Raw genomic sequence first — 22,167 nt, 5'->3', positions numbered from 1 at the left:
CATCATTTATTATATGTTAATGAGTCTAGCACTCTTATCCTTTTCTCTATAAATTTCAGTATGCCCAGGGTTGCACAAATAACTTGAGAAGTCGAAATTTAAACAGAGCTACAGTGTATTAGTCATACCCTGGTATTTGGAATTTGTGGGCACACATATGTTATGAGAGACTCAAGTCATAACAGGTCTTATCAGCATTGTGGGCGGGTGCTGGGGGGGAAGGTATATAGGATTGAAGGTGATGAGATCAATTAATAATGGGGTATTTCTTGTATCCAGGAGAAATTTGGTGATGTCTTGAACAGGGCAGGGGAATTGGAGAAGAGAGGCTGATACTTGGGGATCAGTTAGATGCAGGAGATCTAGGAGCTCAGGGAGATGTGCACATTTTTGACTAGTGAGACAGAATGGATGACTATGCCACCAACCACAATAAAAAAAGAACCAAGGGGAAAAATCAGATCGAAAGTGGGTAGGAGGGAGGTGGCAGTTTTATTGACTTAGCAGTGCCATGAAGAATAAATAGAAGGGGCAGACATGGAGACAACAAGTGTAGAAGTTTGAAAATGAAAAACAAGGTGGGGCATGGGATTGAGGGAGAGGAGAATGGATGTGGGAAAGATATATAGGCTGAGGGAAGGAGCCAATATAGAGGAACAGATTGAACATACAGGAGAGAGAGACTAACTGATGGAGCAGGACCCCAGAGGAGACTGTAGGGATGGAACTGAGGACAGGGCAGCTGTCCTTCCTCACAGTCTGGGAAAAAGAAAAAATGGGGCAGATGCCAAGTAACTTTCTAGGTGGACCCACAGAAAGTGTGGGCTTCACTGCTCATTTCTTCGTGTTCTCAGTGAAAAGTGGAGGTCAATATCATGCTCAGAGTGAGAGGGCTGCTTCCTAGAGATCAAATTATTTCTTCCAAGTGTCCAATCCTGACCATCAAGAGCTCTCTCCCTTGCCTCATCCCTGCAAAGCTCTCCCGATTTACTCGTTATATTTGCATTATAATGTAGCTTCCCAGCTATTGCTTCCCACTCAGAAAAAAAAGTAGAAAAAGGGAAAGAGAAGAAGAGGGGTTGGGCTTTGAGTATTTTGAAGAAGTTGTTAAGGGGAATAGCAGAGACCAGAAAGAGAATGAATGAGCATTCAATAGTGGGGCGTCAGGAAATTTGTAGTGCTCCAAGCTGCCATTTTGCAGCTTTCTCCAGATGTGTGTGTGCAGGAGATGTGGGGTCAATGCGGAATAGAGCTAAATCACTGCTGTAGAACTTCTGTGATGATGGAAATGTTCTCAATCAATGCTGCCCAATATGGTAGCCACTAGCCACTTGGGGCTGAGTACAAACATACCTCAGAGATGTTGTGGGAACAGACCACCACAATAAAGTATCACAATCAATAAAGCAAGTCACATGAATTTTTGGTTTCCCAGTGCATATAAAAGTCATGTTTACACTATGCTGTGGTCTATTAAGTGTGCAATTGCATTATATTTTTTAAAAACAATGTACATACCTTAATTTAAAAATACTTTATTGCTAAAAAATGCTAAACAGCATCTGAGCCTTCAGTGAGTCGTAGTAGTAACTGATCACAGATCACCGAAGCAAATATAATAATAATGAAAAAGTTTTGAAATATTGCAAGAATTACCACAACGTGACACAGAGACATGAAGTAAGCAAATGCTGTTGGAAAAATGGAGCTGATAGACTTGCTTAATGCAAGGTTGCCGCAAACCTTCAATCTAAAATTTAAAAAAGCCACAGAATCTTTGAAGTTCAATAAAGCCAAGTACAATAAAATGAGATATCCCTGTACTTAAGCGTGCCTATTGAAGTTGAAGAACTGAATTTTTCATTTAATTGAGTTTGAATTGAATTTAAGTAGCCACATGTGGCTAGTGGCTACCATACTGGGTAGCACAGGTGTAGAGCAGGGGTTTGTAGAGTTCGTGTGGGGAAGACTCAATGGCGAGTGGGGGGCTGGACAGCTTTCCCGTTAGCACCTTCAGCTCAGTTCCCAGCAGAGACAGATGTTGGACAGTGAGTGGGCTAGCAAGCAGGAATAAATGGAGGGGCAAGAATTTCCTGTGTTAATCTTAAAGAAAAAAAATCGTTGTCCAAATTTATTTTTAAGGCGAGAACGTCAGTATTCTGTGTGTAGTAGTGAAGATTCTCCTGGCTCTTGTGAAATCCTGTATTTCTCTATGGGTAGCCCTGATCAGCTCATGGTGCACAAAGGGAAATGTATTGGTGAGTAAACTAGCTAAACTCATTTAAATTATTCTAATGACGAAAGTTAATCATGAAGGAATGGGGTAGAATAGATGCTGCGTTGTCTAGACCAGCACAGTCCAAGGAAGACTTTAAGCTGATAGTCATTCTAGCTTCTGTTCCTGATGACTAGAAGGAGAAGTCACTCAGGTTTCTCCTTCTGTAAAATGGAAATAAAAACCCAGGCTCTTGGCAATATTGTTAGCAGAAAGGTAATTTAAAATTTGCCGTCGTTAGAATTAGCCAAGCTTTTCAAAACCAAAATGGTTGAAATATTATGAATCAGTAGAATTTTGCATCTTGTGCATCTGTTGCTGATAAAATATGTGTAACAAAATGAGTTCTAATGCCTATGATCTTTAATGGTCAAGTCTCATTTTCTTAATTTGCTGTCCACCTGCTTAGCGTTTTCCTGCTTGGCATACTGTACCAGACCAGGAAAACCACTTTATTTTCTATGTGTTTTATATAGCAGTTTAGCCATCTTATTTAGCAGGTGGCTATTTGGAGTGAATCTCGTTCAGCAATTTGCTATTTGAATTGTTTATGTTAAAATCAAGTTTTCAGTATCTACTTCCTTTGCGCTAAATGTACATGATCTTTTATCAGTCATACAGATACAGCCACTAATTGGTGTAGGGATCACTTGCATATGGTGAATTTGACAATTAAGTTCAATTTTCAATCCCATGAGTATTCTTACCAGAGCTAACAGGTAGCTAAATTACCTATATCAAGTTTGCTTTCTTTTGTTATCTTTTCCCTTCCTCTTTGAGGAGGTATAAATAAACAGGGGAGTTGCCGGGGAGAGGGCAGCAGGTGGAGGGAGAAGAAATCAAGCATCTGAAGAGTCTGTGATCTGGACACTCAACCTGGGCTGACTGAGGCAGCCTGGACCATGCAGGATTCTGCACATACGCAGAGCCTGCCCTGTTCAGACACAGCAACTGTTTGGGCAGGTTTAAGACCTTGATAGAGATGCTTGGCTTTGGTCCTGAGACTGTCCTTGACTCTGAGGCATTTCCGACTCATGAATTGGCAACATAAAACTCACTAGTTTTACTAATAATCTGGGGAAATCAGGAAGGCAAATTAATCCAACTGCTCATTACCTTACCTGTGTCTCCTAGTCTCACTGGTACTCATTAGACAGATTCACCTTACTTAATACCCTCATTAGGAGACACATTTGCAGCCTGAACTTTTTTTTTATAAAACCACCAAGTAAATTATTTATTTTGTTTTCTCATGACAGGTCCAGTTTTTAAAATATGTCCTAATTTTCTAAGAAATGTTTTTGTAAAAGATCAATGAATTAACATTTGCTTTAAAGCTGTTGGCACTAGAGGGAATCAAGAACTTCCCTAGATATTATTCCTTATATATTAAAGCATTATAGAGGCTTCTGTATAAATGATCATTGTTAGCACATAGTAGAGTATCAGTCTGAGCTCTTTTGGTAACATTTTCCTTCAGCCTCACTGCAGTGTGTTCTTTTGTCCCTTTTATTATCCCCATCACACAAAAGTGACAAAAGGAGGGTGGCAATGATAGAACTATAATACAAAATAAAAACCCAACCAGCAATTATGAAATACCCACTTAGTCCCAGTTGGGGAGATAAATATTGCAAGACATTGTGCCACATAATTCACGAATATAATTAGGCTTTATGTAAATCACATCACATTCCGTCCCATAAACGTTTACTATCTTCTGTCTCCAGCGTGTGCTGCATAGATCCAACATTCCACAGGTTGCTTCCTTTGATTGACACATTTTCAAACATTAGGGTTTTTTTTTCTCCCCTTGGCTAAGAATGTCAGGAGTTATGACTAGCATAACAGATGATTTAAAATAAAATCTCTTAAATGGTCAACATTTCTATGAAGTAAAACTGCTTCTCTAGATGAGTTAGTTCAGCCACATTTCTCTGAAGTATTTTTGCCAAGACCACTTTGTCTTATGTGTATACAGGTTACTTCACTTTTCATTATGAAGATAATGTAGCATCATGGAGAACTATCAATATTATTTGTATAGTAAGAGAAAAAGAATACGAGAAAAAGAAAAGAATATCAGTGGTTCTCAATTGGGGTGATTTTGTTCCCTAGGGGACATTAGGTGACATCTAGAGATATTTTTGATGATTAAGACTAGGGTAAGGGGTGCTACTGGCATCTTGTGGATAGAGGCCAGGGATACTGCTGAACATCTTACAGTACACAAGACAGCCCCCTTCAACAAAGGATTATCTGGTCCCAAATGTCAATAGTGTCAAGGGTGAGAAACCCTGTTATATATGCTACGATTTGGTAAATTAGGGAAAAAAACGGGTAGAGGGAGCTAGAAGAGAAATGAAACAAAATGGTGATATTGTGGGTGATATTTTTCTCCACTTCCAATTTTTTGGTGATTTTCTATTATAGTCTTTAATAAAAATTTAGATTTTTGTAAGAAAAATTTTGGTGTTACAAAAATTTAGCTCTCCCAGGTATAGGTCGAAACCATATGCCTATCACTAAATGAATGTGTCTCTCTCATGCGCTTCAAATGTAAACTGTCACGACTGGTTCCTTCCCTTGAAGCCATTGGCCAGTTTGTATTTACTGAGCATATTCACATTTTGTGTTTAGAAAATCATTGAGGTATTCAAATTTCCAAGTTACTAAACCCTGTTCTCACTGTGTACACTAATCTGCATTGAGGGAGTGTTCCTAGTTCCAAACTCCTTCTATTACATTAGTTGGTATTTAGCTGTGTGAGGGTTACTCTACCACACCAGTAGGCACGGTCATCAGAGGTGGACTGGTTATGAAAGTAACAGTGTGAATAACGGCTAGTAGAAGAAAACATTAGTCCGATACTAAGATCTCACTGTCGAATCTTGTCCCTTTGTAAAATTTAATGTTTTAGAGTTCAGAGTATATTGTTAAATACCAAAAATTGGTTACAAAAGAGCACGTATTACATGAAATCACATTTTTCATAGTTAGTACATGGTATCCATTGTTGAATGAATGATTGCCTATTCCCTCTTTTTTCTTTTTATACCCACAGAAAATGTACCAGTGAGATTTAATTATATTTTCTTTCAATGTGCAGGCAGTGATGAGCAGCTTGGAAAATTAGTTTACAATGCTTTGGAAACAGCCACTGGCAGCTTTGTTTTGTTGTATGAGTGGGTTCTTCAATGGCAGAAAAAAATGGGTCCATTCCTTACCAGTCAAGAAAAAGAGAAGATTGATAAGTGCAAAAAGCAGGTAGGCATCCAAGATGGCTCACTGAGCAAAAGGACTAATCTCGAGTTTAAGGCGATGACAAAACAAAATAGCTCAGCATTTGATTGGCCACCAAAGATGACCCAAAATGCTATGAGATCTGTTTAACCAGAGGGGATGGTAGAAGACCATGTTTTCTCAGCCCCTGCTGCCTCTTTCAGAACTTTCACAACACGGTCAAAACTTTTGCAGCTGCTTCTCAACCTCCTTTCTCAGCCCTTATTATTCCATTAATAGCTGTCTCTCCAACTGGGATTAAAGAGTACTTCATAACTGTGCTATTTGCAATCATTTGCATTTTCTCAGTTTTTTGAAATACTGCTTCACAACTGAATTTTTGGGTACTGGAGAATTTTATAGTTCTTTATAATACTGAGCTTAAGGAGAACATTTAATATTGCATATTGCAGTGTTACATAATAAACAAAGGTTATAAAACAGTAGGTAAAGCATTGTGTTTGGAAATGTATGTGTATTTATTACAAAAAAAAAACTGGAAGTAAAGACACTGCAATCTTAACAGTTGTCTTTGGGTAGTGGCCATAAAGATAAATTGTGGGGTTTTTCTTTTGTATTAGTACTTATTAAAATTTTGACAGTGAATCTTTGTAATCAGGAAAACTTATTTTTAAATTAATGTTTCTTTTTTCTGGTGGCCCTATCTCAAAAGAAGTTGCTTTTGAAACTTGTCCATCTTTATGAACTTGTAGGTTGACCATGTGGTTTAGGAGAGGACTCAGTTCAGGGCATATTCCTTCTCCTCTCCTTTGAAAGTATATCTTCTATTAAATATTTCACTTTTAAAGTGAAACACTAGTTAATGCCTACCAACCCAGTTATCATCTTACTGGTTTTTTCCACACCAGATTCAAGGGGCAGAAACGGAATTCAACTCACTGGTAAAACTGAGCCATCCAAACATAGTACGCTACTTTGCAATGAATCTCAAAGAGCAAGACGATTCCATTGTGGTGGACATTTTAGTGGAGCACACTAATGGGGTCTCCCTCTTGGCTCACCTAAGCCACTCGGGCCCCATCCCCGGGCATCAGCTCCGCAGGTACGCGACTCAGCTCTTGTCAGGCCTTGATTATTTGCACAGCAATTCCGTGGTGCACAAAGTTCTGAGTGCATCGAATGTCTTAGTGGACGCAGAGGGCACCATCAAGATTACGGACTACAGCATTTCTAAGCGCCTAGCAGACATTTGCAAGGAGGACGTGTTTGAGCAAACCCGGGTTCGTTTTAGTGACAGTGCCCTACCTTATAAAACGGGGAAGAAAGGGGATGTTTGGCGTCTTGGCCTTCTGCTGCTCTCCCTCAGCCAAGGACAAGAGTGTGAAGAGTACCCTGTGACCATCCCTAGTGACTTACCAGCTGACTTTCAAGATTTTCTAAAGAAGTGAGTATCATTGAGATTTCTCTCTAATTGCACTTTACTCCTATACTTTTGGTTGTGCTTGAATGTGCTAAACATCTAAGTCATGTGTATAAGCTGAAAAGTGAAGAACAGGATTAGAGTTAATTCTTTGTTCTCCCAATCCTTTCCCACCCACATATGTTCTGTTTTCTCACTTATATTTATCATTCCCATAGCTCCTACATTCTTCTAAATTCACCTGGGCTCTTAATAATAGATTTTCAAACTACTTTTTGGAGACTGCCTGTTATACCCTAGGAAGTCAATAGGGATTGCTAGGAGGAGAAATGCCCCAGGTATTCCAAATGGAATATGGTTCCTAAGGGGTCAAAGACAAGGCCTCCCATTTAGAAAACAGCTTAAGGGGCATTAATGTGAGCAGTAGGGAGCGGCTGTAAATGAATATGAAGCTTCACTTGCTTGCCATCTGTTCACCTCCTGCTGTGCAGCCCAGTTCCTAACAGGCCACGGACGGGTACCGGGGGTTGGGGACCCCTGGCTTGTGGGATCTTAGTTCCCCAACCAAGGATTGAACCCGGGCCCTCAGCAGTAGAAGTGCGGAGTCCTAACCAATGGACTGCCAGGGAATTCCCTGATTTCATTCTTCAAAATGTCACCTTTAGCTTTCTGTCCTTCCTCATTGGTCAAGAATAACTTAGTAAAGGTTAGCAATGCATTATGTATTTTCACAAACAACACTGCAAACTTTAAGTAGAACCTATCTTTTCACATTTAACAGTAAAAGGAAGGACTCAGTAGGTAAAACTTTCCTAGTTTTCCTCTTAGAGAATAGCTCTATGCTGTCAGGTTTTTTTTTAATTTATTTATTTTATTATTTTATTTTATTTATTTATTTATTTTTGGCTGTGTTGGGTCTTCGTTGCTGCACACGGGCTTTTCTCTGGTTGCGGTGAGTGGGGGCTACTCTTCGTTGCAGTGCGCAGGCTTCTCATTGCGGTGGCTTCTCTTGTTGCAGAGCACGGGCTCTAGGTACACGGGCTTCAGTAGTTGTGGCACATGGGCTCAGTAGTTGTGGCACACGGGCTCTAGAGCGCAGGCTCAGTAATTGTGGCGCATGGGCTTAGTTGCTCCACGGCATGTGGGATCGTCCCAGACCAGGGCTTGAACCTGTGTCCCCTGCATTGGCAGGTGGATTGTTAACCACTGCGCCACCAGGGAAGCCCGCTCTGTCAGTTTTGAACTTGAGATCAGCACTATTTCTTATTCTGTTAATAATATGGTTGCCTTTAGATTGATTCATATATTTCTCTCTTCATAGAGTGGTTTGATAGACTGTGCTTGGTTTAGAAGCAGCTGTACAGTATTGTTTTACTACCTTTGCTGTCCAGCCCCAGTTAACAAAGGAAAAAAAAATCATTCCCAGACAAGTATAGCAGCATTTCATTTGTCGTTATATTTTTACTTATTGGTGAACAGCCTTTGGAGAAAGGTTTGTTTCACATCAGTCTCTGTGATGGAAAAGAGCCCAGACTCGGAGCCAGACAGCTGGGTTCATATCCCACCTTTATCCTTTCTGGCGAGTGACTTAAACTCCCTACCCTGAGTTTCCTCCTCTGAAAAATGGGGATAACAGCAAAGTTGTCTCTTGTTATGTTAATGAGGTGGCTTTTGGAAAGTACCAAAGGATGGGGCTGGTTGCCAGGAGAACCAACCACGTGATTTAGGGGTTTGGAACTGTCACTCCCACCCCCATCCTCTGTGGAGAGGGGAAGGGCTGGTGGTTGAATGATCACCAGTGGCCAGTGAGTTAATCAGTCATGCCTTTGTAGTGAAGCCTCCATTAAAAGCCAAAAAGGACAGGGTTCAGAGAGCTTCTGGGTTGGTGAACACATGGAGGTGCTGGGTAGGTGGCGGCCCGGAAAGGGCAAGGAAGCTCCAAGTCTCTTCCCACATACCCCTATGCATCTCTTCTGTCTGGCTGTTTCTGGGTTATAGCCTTTTACATTAAGCTGGTAACCTAGTGAGTAAAATGTTTCTGAGTTCTCTGAGCTGCTCTAGCAAATTAATTGAACCCAGGGAGGAGGTCGTCGGAATCTCTGGTCACAGCCTGGACTTGCTATTGGTGTCCCAAGTGGGGGTGGGGAGGGCAGTCTCATAAGACTGAGCCCTTAACCTGTGTGATCTGATGCTCTCTCCAGGTAGATAGTGTCAGAATTGAGTTGAACATACGACACGCAACTGGTGTTGGGGAATTGCCTATTGGTGTGGAGAAACAGCCCCTTCCCTCAGTAGAATTGGGTGCAGAAACTTTTATGTGATCAAATGAAAAAAGCAAGTTGAAGAATAATATGTACAGGATGATGTCATTTTAAAAAAATCAATATCCACAAATTAAAACTTTATCTTTTGCTTGGATGGTTGTCCAAGACTTTATCCTTACCAGTGGTGTTTTAATATTTGGAAGGAGAAAGTATTCATGTGTTACTGATGTAATTAAAAATTAATTTTAAAAAATGGTTATGAAGAACCTAGGGGCAGGACAGGAATAAAGACGCAGACGTAGAGAATGGACTTGAGGACACGGGGAGGGGGAAAGGTAAGCTGGGATGAAGTGAGAGAGTGGCATGGACTTATTTATACTACCAAATGTAAAATAGATAGATAGTGGGAAGCAGCCACATAGCACAGGGAGATCAGCTCGGTGCTTTGTGACCACCTAGAGGGGTGGGATACGGAGGGTGGGAGGGAGACGCAAGAGGGAGGAGATATGGGGATATATGTATATGTATAGCTGATTCACTTTGTTATAAAGCAGAAACTAACACACCAGTGTAAAGCAATTGTACTCCAATGAAGATGTTAAAATAAATAAATAAAAATTAATTTTAAATTTAGGGGAAAATACAGTATCTTATACAAATGCTTTTATTGCAGTCTTTTCTTGCCCTCTCAAAGTATGAAATTTGGAGTGATTTACTTTTTAGTGCTGTGACATGAAAAAATTAAATGTTACCCTTTATGATAGTTGCTGTCAACAATTTATAGGTGTAGATTTAAGTCCGTAATTCACAGTGATGGTTGATTGTTTTAAATACCTTTTTATAATTAGGGTCAGGTGCTACTTGGGTCATTGTTATGAAAGCCAACCAGCTTATTAGATTAGTTAGCACAGTGATTCTCAGACTTTCTTGCGTATTGAAACCACCTGGAGAGCTTGTTAAAGCACAGATTACTGCAAAAACCCCCAGGGTTGCTGATTTACTAGGACTGGGGTGGAGAATTTGTATTTCTAACAAATTCCCAGGTGATACTGATGCTACTGGTCGGGGACCCCACTTTGAAAAACACTGGGTTAAAGGTATGGCTTGTTTTCATTCATTAAACAAATTGTTTGTTAGAACATTAAACAGAAAGTTAGTAGGCTCAAGGAATGATAATTAAAAGAAACTAGGTGATAAAATGTGGGGCTTTTAAAAGGTTGTTCTTAATTGTTACCAACGTACTCCAAACTGTGATGAACAGGCTTCATCTAAAGTTTATCATATTGGGCCTCAGCCCTGCATCAGCTATGTGATTTGCTTTTCCTTTGGGAACTTCTATTTATGACTGTTCCCCAGAAACGCTTAGCTTAGCATGGCAATTCATTAAGCTGTTAGTGGGAGTGAAAATTCATGACCTACTTGTGCTATCTTATCCTAGACTTTTAAAAATATTGTTCCATGAGCATCAGTCTTCTTGCCTCTAGAGACTGTACTTTTCTTTTTAATTCCCCCACTTATATGCAGCCTGGTGCTCACCATGTAAATCCTGCAAGAATGTTTATTAAATTAAATTCACTTATGAGCACATTTTGGCCCATAGTAACATGAATTCTCTAATGTGTATCTTTTAAAAATAAACCCATAGTTAAAAGCCTTGGATTAATTAGTTTAGCATTTATTTTGTGCGTCACTGAGGTTCTTTTTTCCTCTCACTGAGGTGTGTCTGCTTAGATGACAAGGAAAGATGGAGTCCTCAGCAGTTGTTAAAACACAGCTTTATAAATCCTCAGCCAAAAATACCTTTACTGGAGCAAAGTCCTGAAGGTGAGTCTGTTACCGCTCTTTTCTGATAGCCTATTTAACATAAATTATTTTGAAGGTGTACATAAACCTAAGACTGGAAAGGACTGCATTCATCATTTATTTTATCTGTTTTATGCTGGGCTATACATAAATCCATTCTTTCAGCGTGTCCTGTCTACGTGGAGGTGTTTTGCCATCCTGGTTTTTCCCGCCTCTTCTGATGGAGTGTCTGGTGGTGGAGCCTCTTAGTGTGGGGTAACCCTTCTCATCATGTCACCCTTATTACTGCCTTGGAACTAGATTTCCCTGCTGTTATTCAGGTAGCAGATGCAGGAGCCTCGACAGAGACTGGGATGATCAAGAGACCTGGGTTTGGCTTCTGGCTCTGTCATTCAGTCATTTCTTTTTTTAAAAAATTTATTTATTTATTTATTTTTGGCTCTTTTGGGTCTTCGTTCTATGCGAGGGCTTCCTCTAGTTGCGGCGAGCGGGGGCCACTCTTCATCGCAGTGCGCGGGCCTCTCACTGTCGCGGCCTCTCTTGTGGCGGAGCACAGGCTCCAGACGCGCAGGCTCAGTAGCTGTGGCTCACGGGCCCAGTTGCTCCGCGGCATGTGGGATCTTCCCAGACCAGGGCTCGAACCCGTGTCCCCTGCATTAGCAGGCAGATTCTCAACCACTGCGCCACCAGGGAAGCCCTCGGTCATTTCTTTACTCTCAGTTACCCCTACCTGTAAATTTGGGCTAACTGTATATTTCTACCTACTTTAAGGAGGACAAGGTGAGGAAAGAATTAAAGGGTCTGCCAGGTAAGAGGTACTTTTTAAAACTCCTTGGTTGGGGCCCTTTCCTCCCGTGCTTGCATTGTCATTGGATGTTGCAGCTCTTCCTCTGTTTTTAAAGCCTCAGTCGCCTCTTACCTTTTGTTTTATCTCAGATTCTGGAGGACAAGATTACGTGGAGACTGTTATTCCTAGCAACCAGCTACCCAGTGCTGCGTTCTTCAGTGAGACACAGAGACAGTTTTCCCGCTACTTCATTGAGTTTGAAGAATTACAGCTTCTCGGCAAAGGAGCTTTTGGAGCTGTCATCAAGGTGCGATACAGAGTTGTCCCCAGTCCCTTTTAAAGCTCTTTCCCTGTTCCATTTCTGCATACTTTAGGACTTCTATTTTGAGAGTAGGGAGGGAAGTGAATATGACCATTTGAAACAATAATCATCTTCCCCTTCGTGGAGTTAAAGGCTTTATTTAAAGTTACACTAGACACATTAAGAACACATCATTCCTCTTCCTTTGCTTGATGTAGTGCATTAACGTGAAAACCACATGATTATAACTACACTTCAAGTTGAGTCAAGACCTCTGCATGAAGAACGTTTTTGTGTGCTTTGGTTTAGAAAGAAAATTGTTCTCTTTTTCTCCCATTTGCTTTTAGAGTTGCTGTAGCTAAGAGGGTTACAGGATTAGAATTGAGATGGAATTCAAATGAGAAATGGCCCCAGATGGTCTTGATGGCTTTTATTTTGCAGCTATTACTGAGATGGAAAACTAGTGATGCGTTATTTTGTTGTTGTTGTTGTTTGTTTCTTTGTAAGGATTTTGTTTTTAAACTTTTTTTTTAACATCTTTAGTGGAGTATAACTGCTTTACAATGGTGTGTTAGTTTCTGCTTTATAACAGAGTGAATCAGTTATACATATACATATATCCCCATATCTCTTCCCTCTTGTATCTCCCTCCCTCCCACCCTCTCTATCCCACCCCTCTAGGTGGTCACAAAGCACCGAGCTGATCTCCCTGTGCTATGCGGCTGCTTCCCACTAGCTATCTATTTTACATTTGGTAGTGTATATATGTCCATGCCACTCTCTCACTTTGTCCCATCTTACCCTTCCCCCTCCCCATATCCTCAAGTCCGTTCTCTAGTAGGTCTGTGTCTTTATTCCCGTCTTGCCCCTAGGTTCTTTATGACCATTTTTTGTTGTTGTTTTTTAGATTCCATGTATATGTGTTAGCAGACGGTATTTGTTTTTATCTTTCTGACTTACTTCGCTCTGTATGGCAGACTCTAGGTCCACCACCTCACTACAAATAACTCAATTTCATTTCTTTTTATGGCTGAGTAATATTCCATTTATATATGTGCCACATCTTCTTTATCCATTCAGCTGTTGGTGATCACTTAGGTTGCTTCCATGTCCTGGCTATTGTAAATAGAGCTGCAGTGAACATTGTGGTACATGACTCTTCTTGAAGTATAGTTTTCTCAGGGTATATGCCCAGTAGTGGGATTGCTGGGTCATATGGTAGTTCTATTTGTAGTTTTTTAAGGAACCTCCATACTGTTCTCCATAGTGGCTGTATCAATTTACATTCCCACCAACAATGCAAGAGTGTTCCCTTTTCTCCACACCCTCTCCAGCATTTATTGTTTATAGATTTTTTGATGATGGCCATTCTGACTGGTGTGAGATAATATCTCATTGTAGTTTTGATTTGTATTTCTCTAATGATTAATGATGTTGAGCATTCTTTCATGTGTTTGTTGGCAATCTGTATATCTTCTTTGGAGAAATGTCTATTTAGGTCTTCTGCCCATTTTTGGATTGGGTTGTTTGTTTTTTGGATATTGAGCTGCATGAGCTGCTTGTAAATTTTGGAGATTAATCCTTTGTCAGTTGCTTCATTTGCAAATATTTTCTCCCATTCTGAGGGTTGTCTTTTCGTCTTGTTTATGGTTTCCTTTGTTGTGCAAAAGCTTTTAAGTTTCATTAGGTCCCATTTGTTTATTTTTGTTTTTATTTCCATTTCTCTAGGAGGTGGGTCAAAAAGGATCTTGCTGTGATTTATGTCATAGAGTGTTCTGCCTATGTGTTCCTCTAAGAGTTTGATGGTGTCTGGCCTTACATTTAGGTCTTTAATCCATTTTGAGTTTATTTTTGTGTATGGGGTTAGGGAGTGTTCTAATTTCATTCTTTAACATGTAGCTGTCCATTTTTCCCAGCATCACTTATTGAAGAGGCTGTCTTTTCTCCACTGTATATTCTTGCCTCCTTTATCAAAGATAAGGCGACCATATGTGCGTGGGTTTATCTCTGAGCTTTCTATCCTGTTCCATTGATCTATATTTCTGTTTTTGTGCCAGTACTGTACTGTCTTGATTACTGTAGCTTTGTAGTATAGTCTGAAGTCCAGGAGCCTGATTCCTCCAGCTCCGCTTTTCTTTCTCAGATTGCTTTGGCTATTCAGGGTCTTTTGTGTTTCCATACAAATTGTGAAATTTTTTGTTCTAGTTCTGTGAAAATGCCAGTGGTAGTTTGATAGGGATTGCATTGAATCTGTAGATTGCTTTGGATAGTATAGTCATTTTCACAATGTTGATTCTTCCAATCCAAGAACATGGTATATCTCTCCATCTTTTTGTATCATCTTTAATTTCTTTCATCAGTGTCTTATAATTTTCTGCATACAGGTCTTTTGTCTCCTTAGGTAGGTTTATTCCTAGATATTTTATTCTTTTTGTTGCAATGGTAAATGAGAGTGTTTTCTTAATTTCACTTTCAGATTTTTCATCATTAGTGTATAGGAATGCAAGAGATTTCTGTGCATTAATTTTGTATCCTGCTACTTTACCAAATTCATTGATTAGCTCTAGTAGTTTTCTGGTAGCATCTTTAGGATTCTCTGTGTATAGTATCATGTCATCTTCTTTTCTGTTTTGGATTCCTTTTATTTCTTTTTCTTCTCTGATCACCGTGCCTAAAACTTCGAAAACTATGTTGAATAATAGTGGTGAGAGTGGGCAACCTTGTCTTGTTCCTGATCTTAGTGGAAATGGTTTCACTTTTTTACCATTGAGAATGATGTTGGCTGAGGGTTTGTCATATATGGCCTTCATTATTTTGAGGTAAGTTCCCTCTATGCTTACTTTCTGGGGGGTTTTATCATAAATGGGTGTTGAATTTTGTCAAAAGCTTTCTCTGCATCTATTGAGATGATCATATGGTTTTTCTCCTTCAATTTGTTAATACGGTGTATCACATTGATTGATTTGCATATACTGAAGAATCCTTACATTCCTGGGATAAACCCCACCTGACTGTGGTGTATGATCCTTTTAATGTGCTGTTGGATTATGTTTGCTAGTATTTTGTTGAGGATTGTTGCATCTATGTTCATCAGTGATATTGGCCCGTAGTTTTCTTTCTTTGTGACATCTTTGTCTGTTTCTGGTATCAGGGTGATGGTGGCCTCGTAGAATGAGTTTGGGAGTGTTCCTCCCTCTGCTATATTTTGGAAGAGTTTGAGAAGGATAGGTGTTAGCTCTCTAAATGTTTGATAGAATTCTCCTGTGAAGCCATCTGGTCCTGGGCTTTTCTTTGTTGGAAGATTTTTAATCACAGTTTCAATTTCAGTGCTTGTGATTGGTCTGTTCATATTTTCTATTTCTTCCTGGTTCAGTCTCGGCAGGTTGTGGATTTCTAAGAATTTGTCCATTTCTTCCAGGTTGTCCATTTTATTGGCATAGAGTTGCTTGTAGTAATCTCTCATGATCCTTTGTATTTCTGCAGTGTCAGTTGTTACTTCTCCTTTTTCATTTCTAATTCTATTGATTTGAGTCTTCTCCCTTTTTTTCTTGATGAGCCTGGCTAATGGTTTATCAATTTTGTTTATCTTCTCAAAGAACCAGCTTTTAGTTTTATTGATCTTTGCTATTGTTTCCTTCATTTCTTTTTCATTTATTTCTGATCTAATCTTTATGATTTCTTTCCTTCTGCTAACTTTGGGGTTTTTTTGTTCTTCTTTCTCTAATTGCTTTAGGTGCAAGGTTAGGTTGTTTATTCGAGATGTTTCCTGTTTCTTGAGGTAGGCTTGTATTGCTATAAACTTCCCTCTTAGAACTGCTTTTGCTGCATCCCATAGGTTTTGGGTTGTCGTGTCTCCATTGTCATTTGTTTCTAGGTATTTTTTGACTTCCCCTTTGATTTCTTCAGTGATCACTTCGTTATTAAGTAGTGTATTGTGTAGCCTCCATGTGTTTGTATTTTTTACAGATCTTTTCCTGTAATTGATATCTAGTCTCATAGTGTTGTGGTTGGAAAAGATACTTGATACGATTTCAATTTTCTTAAATTTACCAAGGCTTGATTTGTGACCCATGATATGATCTATCCTGGAGAATGTTCCATGAGCACTTGAGAAAAATGTGTATTCTGTTGTTTTTGGGTGGAATGTCCTATAAATATCAATTAAGTCCATCTTGTTTAATGTATCATTTAAAGCTTGTGTTTCCTTATTTATTTTCATTTTGGATGATCTGTCCATTGGTGAAAGTGGGGTGTTAAAGTCCCCTACCATGATTGTGTTACTGTCAATTTCTCCTTTTATGGCTGTTAGTATTTGCCTTATGTATTGAGGTGCTCCTATGTTGGGTGCATAAATATTTACAATTGTTATATCTTCTTCTTGAATCCATCCCTTGATCATTATATAGTGTCCTTCTTTGTCTCTTATAATAGTCTTTATTTTAAAGTCTGTTTTTTCTGATATGAGAATTGCTACTCCAGCTTTCTTTTGATTTCCATTTGCATGGAATATCTTTTTCCATCCCCTCACTTTCAGTCTGTATGTGTCCCTAGGTCTGAAGTGGGTCTCTTGTAGACAGCATATATACGGGTCTTGTTTTTGTATCCATTCAGCCAGCCTGTGTCTTTTGGTTGGAGCATTTAATCCATTTACATTTAAGGTAATTATCGATATGTATGTTCCTATTTCCATTTTCTTAATTGTTTTGGGTTTGTTACTGTAGGTCTTTTCCTTCTCTTGTGTTTCCTGCCTAGAGAAGTTCCTTTAGCATTTGTTGTAAAGCTGGTTTGGTGGTGCCGAATCCTCTTAGCTTTTGCTTGTCTGTAAATGTTTTTAATTTCTCTGTCAAATCTGAATGAGATCCTTGCTGGGTAGAGTAATCTTGGTTGTAGTTTTTTCCCCTTCATCACTTGAAATATGTCCTGCCACTCCCTTCTGGTTTGCAGAATTTCTGCTGAAAGATCAGCTGTTAACCTTATGGGGATTCCCTTGTATGTTATTTGTTGTTTTCCCCTTGCTGCTTTTAATATTTTTTCTGTATATTTAATTTTTTATAGTTTGATTAATATGTGTCTTTGCTTGTTTCCCTTTGGATTTATCCTGTATGGGACTCTCTGTGCTTCCAGAACTTGATTAACTATTTCCTTTCCCATAGTAGGGAAGTTTTCAACTATAATCTCTTCAAATATTTTCTCAGTCCCTTTCTTTTTCTCTTCTTCTTCTGGGACCCCTATAATTCGAATGTTGGTGCGTTTAATATTGTCCCAGAGGTCTCTGAGACTGTCCTCGATTCTTTTCATTCTTTTTTCTTTATTCTGCTCTGCAGTAGTTATTTCCACTATTTTATCTTCCAGGTCACTTATCCGTTCTTCTGCCTCAGTTTTTCTGCTCTTGATCCCTTCTAGAGAATTTTTAATTTCATTTATTGTGTTGTTCATAACTGTTTGTTTGCTCTTTAGTTCTTCTAGCTCCTTGTTAAACCTTTCTTGTATTTTCTCCATTCTATTTCCAAGATTTTGGATCATCTTTACTATCATTATTCTGAATTCTTTTTCAGGTAGACTGCCTATTTCCTCTTCATTTGTTAGGTCTGGTGGGTTTTTACCTTCCTCCTTCATCTGCTGTGTGTTTCTCTGTCTTCTCATTTTGCTTAACTTACTGTGTTTGGGGTCTCCTTTTTGCAGGCTGCAGGTTCGTAGTTCCTGTTGTTTTTGGTGTCTGTCCCCAGTGGCTAAGGTTGGTTTAGTGGGTCGTGTAGGCTTCCTGGTGGAGGGGACTAGTGCCTGTGTTCTGGTGGATGAGGCTGGATCTTGTGTTTCTGGTGGGCAGATCCACATCTGGTGGTGTGTTTTGGAGTGTATGTGGCCTTATTATGATTTTAGGCAGCTTCTCTGCTAATTCGTGTGGTTGTGTTCCTCTGTTGCTAGTTGTTTGGCATGGGGTGTCCAGCACTGAAGCTTGTTCATCGTTGAGTGAAGCTGGGTCTTGGCGTTGAGATGGAGATCTCTGGAAGATTTTTGCTGTTTGATATTACGTGGAGCTGGGAGGTCTCTTGTGGACCAGTGTCCTGAAGTTGGCTCTCCCACCTCAGAGGCACAGCCCTGACGCCTGGCTGGAGCACCAAGAGCCTGTCATCCACACGTCTCAGAATAAAAGGGAGAAAAACAAACAAAGAAAGAAAGAAGATAAGATAAAATTAAACTAAATTAAATTAAACAGTTATTAAAATAAAAAATAATTATTTTTAAAAAATCTTTTTAAGTAATAAGAAACAAAAAAGAAAGAAAGAAGAGAGCAACCAAACGACAAAACAAATCCACCAATGATAACAAGTGCTAAAAACTATACTAAAAAAAAGGAAACTGACAGACCGAACCCTAGGACAAATGGCGAAAGCAAAGCTATACAGACAAAATCACACACAGAAGCAAACACATACATACTCACAAAAAGAGAAAATGGGAAAAAGATATATATATCGTTGCTCCCAAAGTCCACCTCCTCAATTTGGGATGATTCGTTGTCTATTCAGGTATTCCACAGATGCAGGGTACATCAAGTTGATTGTGAGGATTTACTCCGCTGCTCCTGAGGCTGCTGGGAGAGATTTCCCTTTCTCTTCTTTGTTTGCACAGCTCCTGGAGTTCAGCTTTGGATTTGGCCCCGCCTTTGTGGGTAGGTCACCTGAGGGCATCTGTTCTTCGCTCAGACAGGACGGGGTTAAAGGAGCAGCTGATTCAGGGGCTCTGGCTCACTCAGGCCGGAGGGAGGGAGGGTTACGGAGTGCGGGGCGAGCCTGCGTCAGCAGAGGCCGGTATGATGTTGCACCAGCCTGAGGCGCACCATGTGTTCTCCCAGGGAAGTTGTCCCTGGATCACGGGACCCTGGCAGTGGCGGGCTGCACAGGCGCCTGGAAGGGGAGGTGTGGGTAGTGACCTGTGCTTGCACACAGGCTTCTTGGTGGCGGCAGCAGCAGCCTTAGCATCTCATGTTCGTCTCTGGGGTCCACGCTGATAGCCGCGGCTCACGCCCGTCTCTGGAGCTCCTTTAAGCAGCGCTCTGAATCCCCTCTTCTTGCGTACCAGGAAACAGAGGCAAGAAAAAGTCTCTTGCCTCTTCCACAGCTCCAGACTTTTTCCTGGACTCCCTCCCAGCTAGCTGTGGTGCACTAGCCCCCTTCAGGCTGTGTTCACGCAGCCAACCCCAGTCCTCTCCCTGGGATCCGAACAAAGCCCGAGCCTCAGCTCCCAGCCCCCGCCCACCCCAGTGGGTGAGCAGACAAGCCTCTCGGGCTGGTGAGTGCTGGTCGGCACCGATCCTCCATGCGGGAATCTCTCTTCTTTGCCCTCTGCACCCCTGTTGCTGCGCTCTCCTCCGTGGCTCCGAAGCTTCCCCCCTCTGCCACCCGCAGTCTCCGCCCGCAAAGGGCCTTCCTGATGTGTGGAAACCTTTCCTCCTTCACAGCTCCCTCCCACTGGTGCAGGTCCCATCCTTATTCTTCTGTGTCTGCTTTTTCTTTTTTCTTTTGCCCTACCCAGGTACGTGGGGAGTTTCTTGCCTTTTGGGAGGTCTGAGGTCTTCTGCCAGCATTCAGTAGGTGTTCTGTAGGAGTTGTTCCACATGTAGATGTATTTCTGATGTATTTGTGGGAAGGAAGGTGATGTCCACGTCTTATTCTTCCACCATCTTGAAGCTCCTCCGTGATGCATTATTAAGGTGTGCTGCTGTTAGGTCTTCCCTTCCTTATTCCAGGCTGTTTGGGCAACTTTTATTATCATCTGCCCCTTAAGAGAGAGTTTTCAACTCTTTTTGTGTAATTTAAGTATTTTGTTTGATTTTAAGAGTCCCAGATTACTGTTATCAAATCCATATGAGATATGTCATCTTACCCATAAGAAGGTAGCCCACCATCAATAGGGCATGAGTCTGTTTAGGATTCTGAGAGTATTATTAGGAAGCATTACCTGTATCGCTGTGGAAGGCCTTTTACACTGAAAAAAGAATTACATTAGTTTTTCTACAGAAAGACAAACTTAAGCAAGTTTTCCAAAAGAAAGTCATAATATCATGGGAAATTTTCAACTTTCTTCTTGAAAGTATAGATATTATGTTTCGGTGATTAAATAGATCTACTTTGGGCAGACAGATATCCTGATTAGGTAATCATGGTTATCTTTAAGAGGAGTGGATGATTGAAGTTTATATTATCCCTTTAACTCACACTGTAATTTTGATCAACTCCTTTAACTTCTTTATATTTTAGATTCTTGAATTCCAAACATGATCAAACTTCATTTCCTTGCAAGTAGTTAAAAATGATTAGTAAGCTCATATAACAAAAACATCTTAGTAACTTAATCCCCCATGTTTTTCCTATGGTTTCTCCCTATGAGAACCCAACAGCCCTCACACCCCATATCTGTTTTCAGGTTAAGGTAGGGCCATCTCCTCAGAGATCTGGAATTTCATTAGCAATTGGACCCATTACTGTTAATGCACCTTTGCATTTTAATAAATGAATTCCTAGCAGTTCTAGTGTAGCAAGCCCCACACCCCAGTCAGTGACACATAGTGTTACCAAACCAAAATTGGGTCAGCTCACCCACTCACAGTAAAGCCAACTTACTGACACTAGGATTTGGTAGAGGAAAGTGCAGCATTTATTGCAGGCACCAAGCAAGGAGTAAGGGCAGCTAATAACGAAGAGATCCAAACTCCCCAGTGGATCCCAGGGAAGCATTTTTAAAGGCAAGGTGAGGGAGAGAGTTGCAGGGTGCATGATCAGCTCGTGTACCATTCTCTGATTGGGTGACAGTGAGGTAAGAAGGTGGTGTCACAGGGGTTAACATCATCAGTCCTTGGGTTCCAGCTGGTCTGGGGGCTACATGCTCATGCTCATCATGCAGTTAGATTCTTCTATCTGGTGGAGGTTTTAGTTTTAGTGTCTGTAAAACAACTCAGGAATGTGCATCAGACATGTTATCTATGTCCTTCAGGAAAGAACTAAAGATTCTGTGACTGTTATATGGCTGATTCACTTTTTAAATTGTTACCAATTCTCCTGGCCCAACTGCTATTTTTTTGTCACTACATATTCACATTCTTTCAGTCATTATTGAGCAGCCTTTTGTGACTCAGGAGGCCTGGGAGACTAAAGCTTTTCTACAAACAAGACACAGGCAGAGGACATGGTGGGTGATTTGTCCCGGGAAGGCCCCATAGGGTCCTGCTTGGTTACAATAGTGTATGTGATATGTACTGAGACATGAGGTTGAAAGACAGTGCCAAAACTTCCCACAGTTCTCCACTCTATTAACGTGGCAGTAAAAGAACACAGGGCTGTCATTTTTTTGGAGCACATTTCTTATTTGAGGCTGTGTGCCAGGTGGCTCATGAACCTTGTCTTTTAATCTCACGACATTCTTATGAAATAGGTATTATCCCATTTTGCAGGTGAGGGAACTGATGCTCAGAGAAGTTACGTCATTTGCCTGAGGTCACATACATCACTAAGACATTTCAACCAGCATTCAGACTAATACCTGTTTTACTCAAAAACGTACTTTGTACCACTATTTCTGTACCCCAAAAAAGATAATCTGAAACTCATTTTTATAGTATTCCTTTCTCATTCCTATAAGTAGCTTTTGGCATAGAAGCCTATGAGCCAGATAAGAGAATGATGCTCTCTTTTGTAACCAACTAGTTTCTCCCTCTGCGATGGGCAAGTTGTTAGTTTCCGTCACTTCAGTTGCCCTGCATGGTTGGGACTGGAAGGTTCAGAAAACAAAATTTTATAAAAAATACTTCAGTCAACCCAACTGCATAGCAAGACTGCCCGGGATAAGGATGCCTCTGTGTGAGATACGGAGATTTGGCCTTTGAAACATTTTCTTGTATTTTTCTTGTGTTTTTCTTTTATTCTTAATTGTATTGTTCTAGTTTCCTTACATAACATCAATTGTAAATCTTCAATCTTAGTAATAAAATCGATGGGCAGTAATTGTGTTAATGCCAATCCCTTTTATTTACTGAACACCTTTCTCTGTGACACCTTGATACAGGTGCTTTATTCA

At 40.4% G+C, this 22,167-nt stretch overlaps 1 protein-coding gene across 2 annotated transcripts in view; it reads left to right on the top strand.

Moving 5' to 3' along the window:
- Positions 1-22,167, top strand: part of EIF2AK4 (eukaryotic translation initiation factor 2 alpha kinase 4) — a 108,846-nt gene that overhangs the window by 35,156 nt on the left and 51,523 nt on the right. Inside the window, exons 7-11 of one of the 2 annotated variants that reach the window (XM_057542038.1) lie at positions 2,143-2,258; positions 5,385-5,542; positions 6,427-6,962; positions 10,920-11,026; positions 11,942-12,099. In XM_057542038.1, coding sequence (XP_057398021.1) covers positions 2,143-2,258; positions 5,385-5,542; positions 6,427-6,962; positions 10,920-11,026; positions 11,942-12,099 — 1,075 coding nt within the window. The remainder of the gene's footprint in view (positions 1-2,142; positions 2,259-5,384; positions 5,543-6,426; positions 6,963-10,919; positions 11,027-11,941; positions 12,100-22,167) is intronic. The other variant, XM_057542039.1, reaches the window with a different exon arrangement.

Source organism: Balaenoptera acutorostrata, chromosome 3 (genome assembly GCF_949987535.1).
Source record: "Balaenoptera acutorostrata chromosome 3, mBalAcu1.1, whole genome shotgun sequence".
NCBI classification, from domain to species: Eukaryota; Metazoa; Chordata; class Mammalia; order Artiodactyla; family Balaenopteridae; genus Balaenoptera; species Balaenoptera acutorostrata.
Note: the sequence above shows the minus strand (reverse complement) of the source record. Positions and strands in the feature narration are given on the sequence as shown.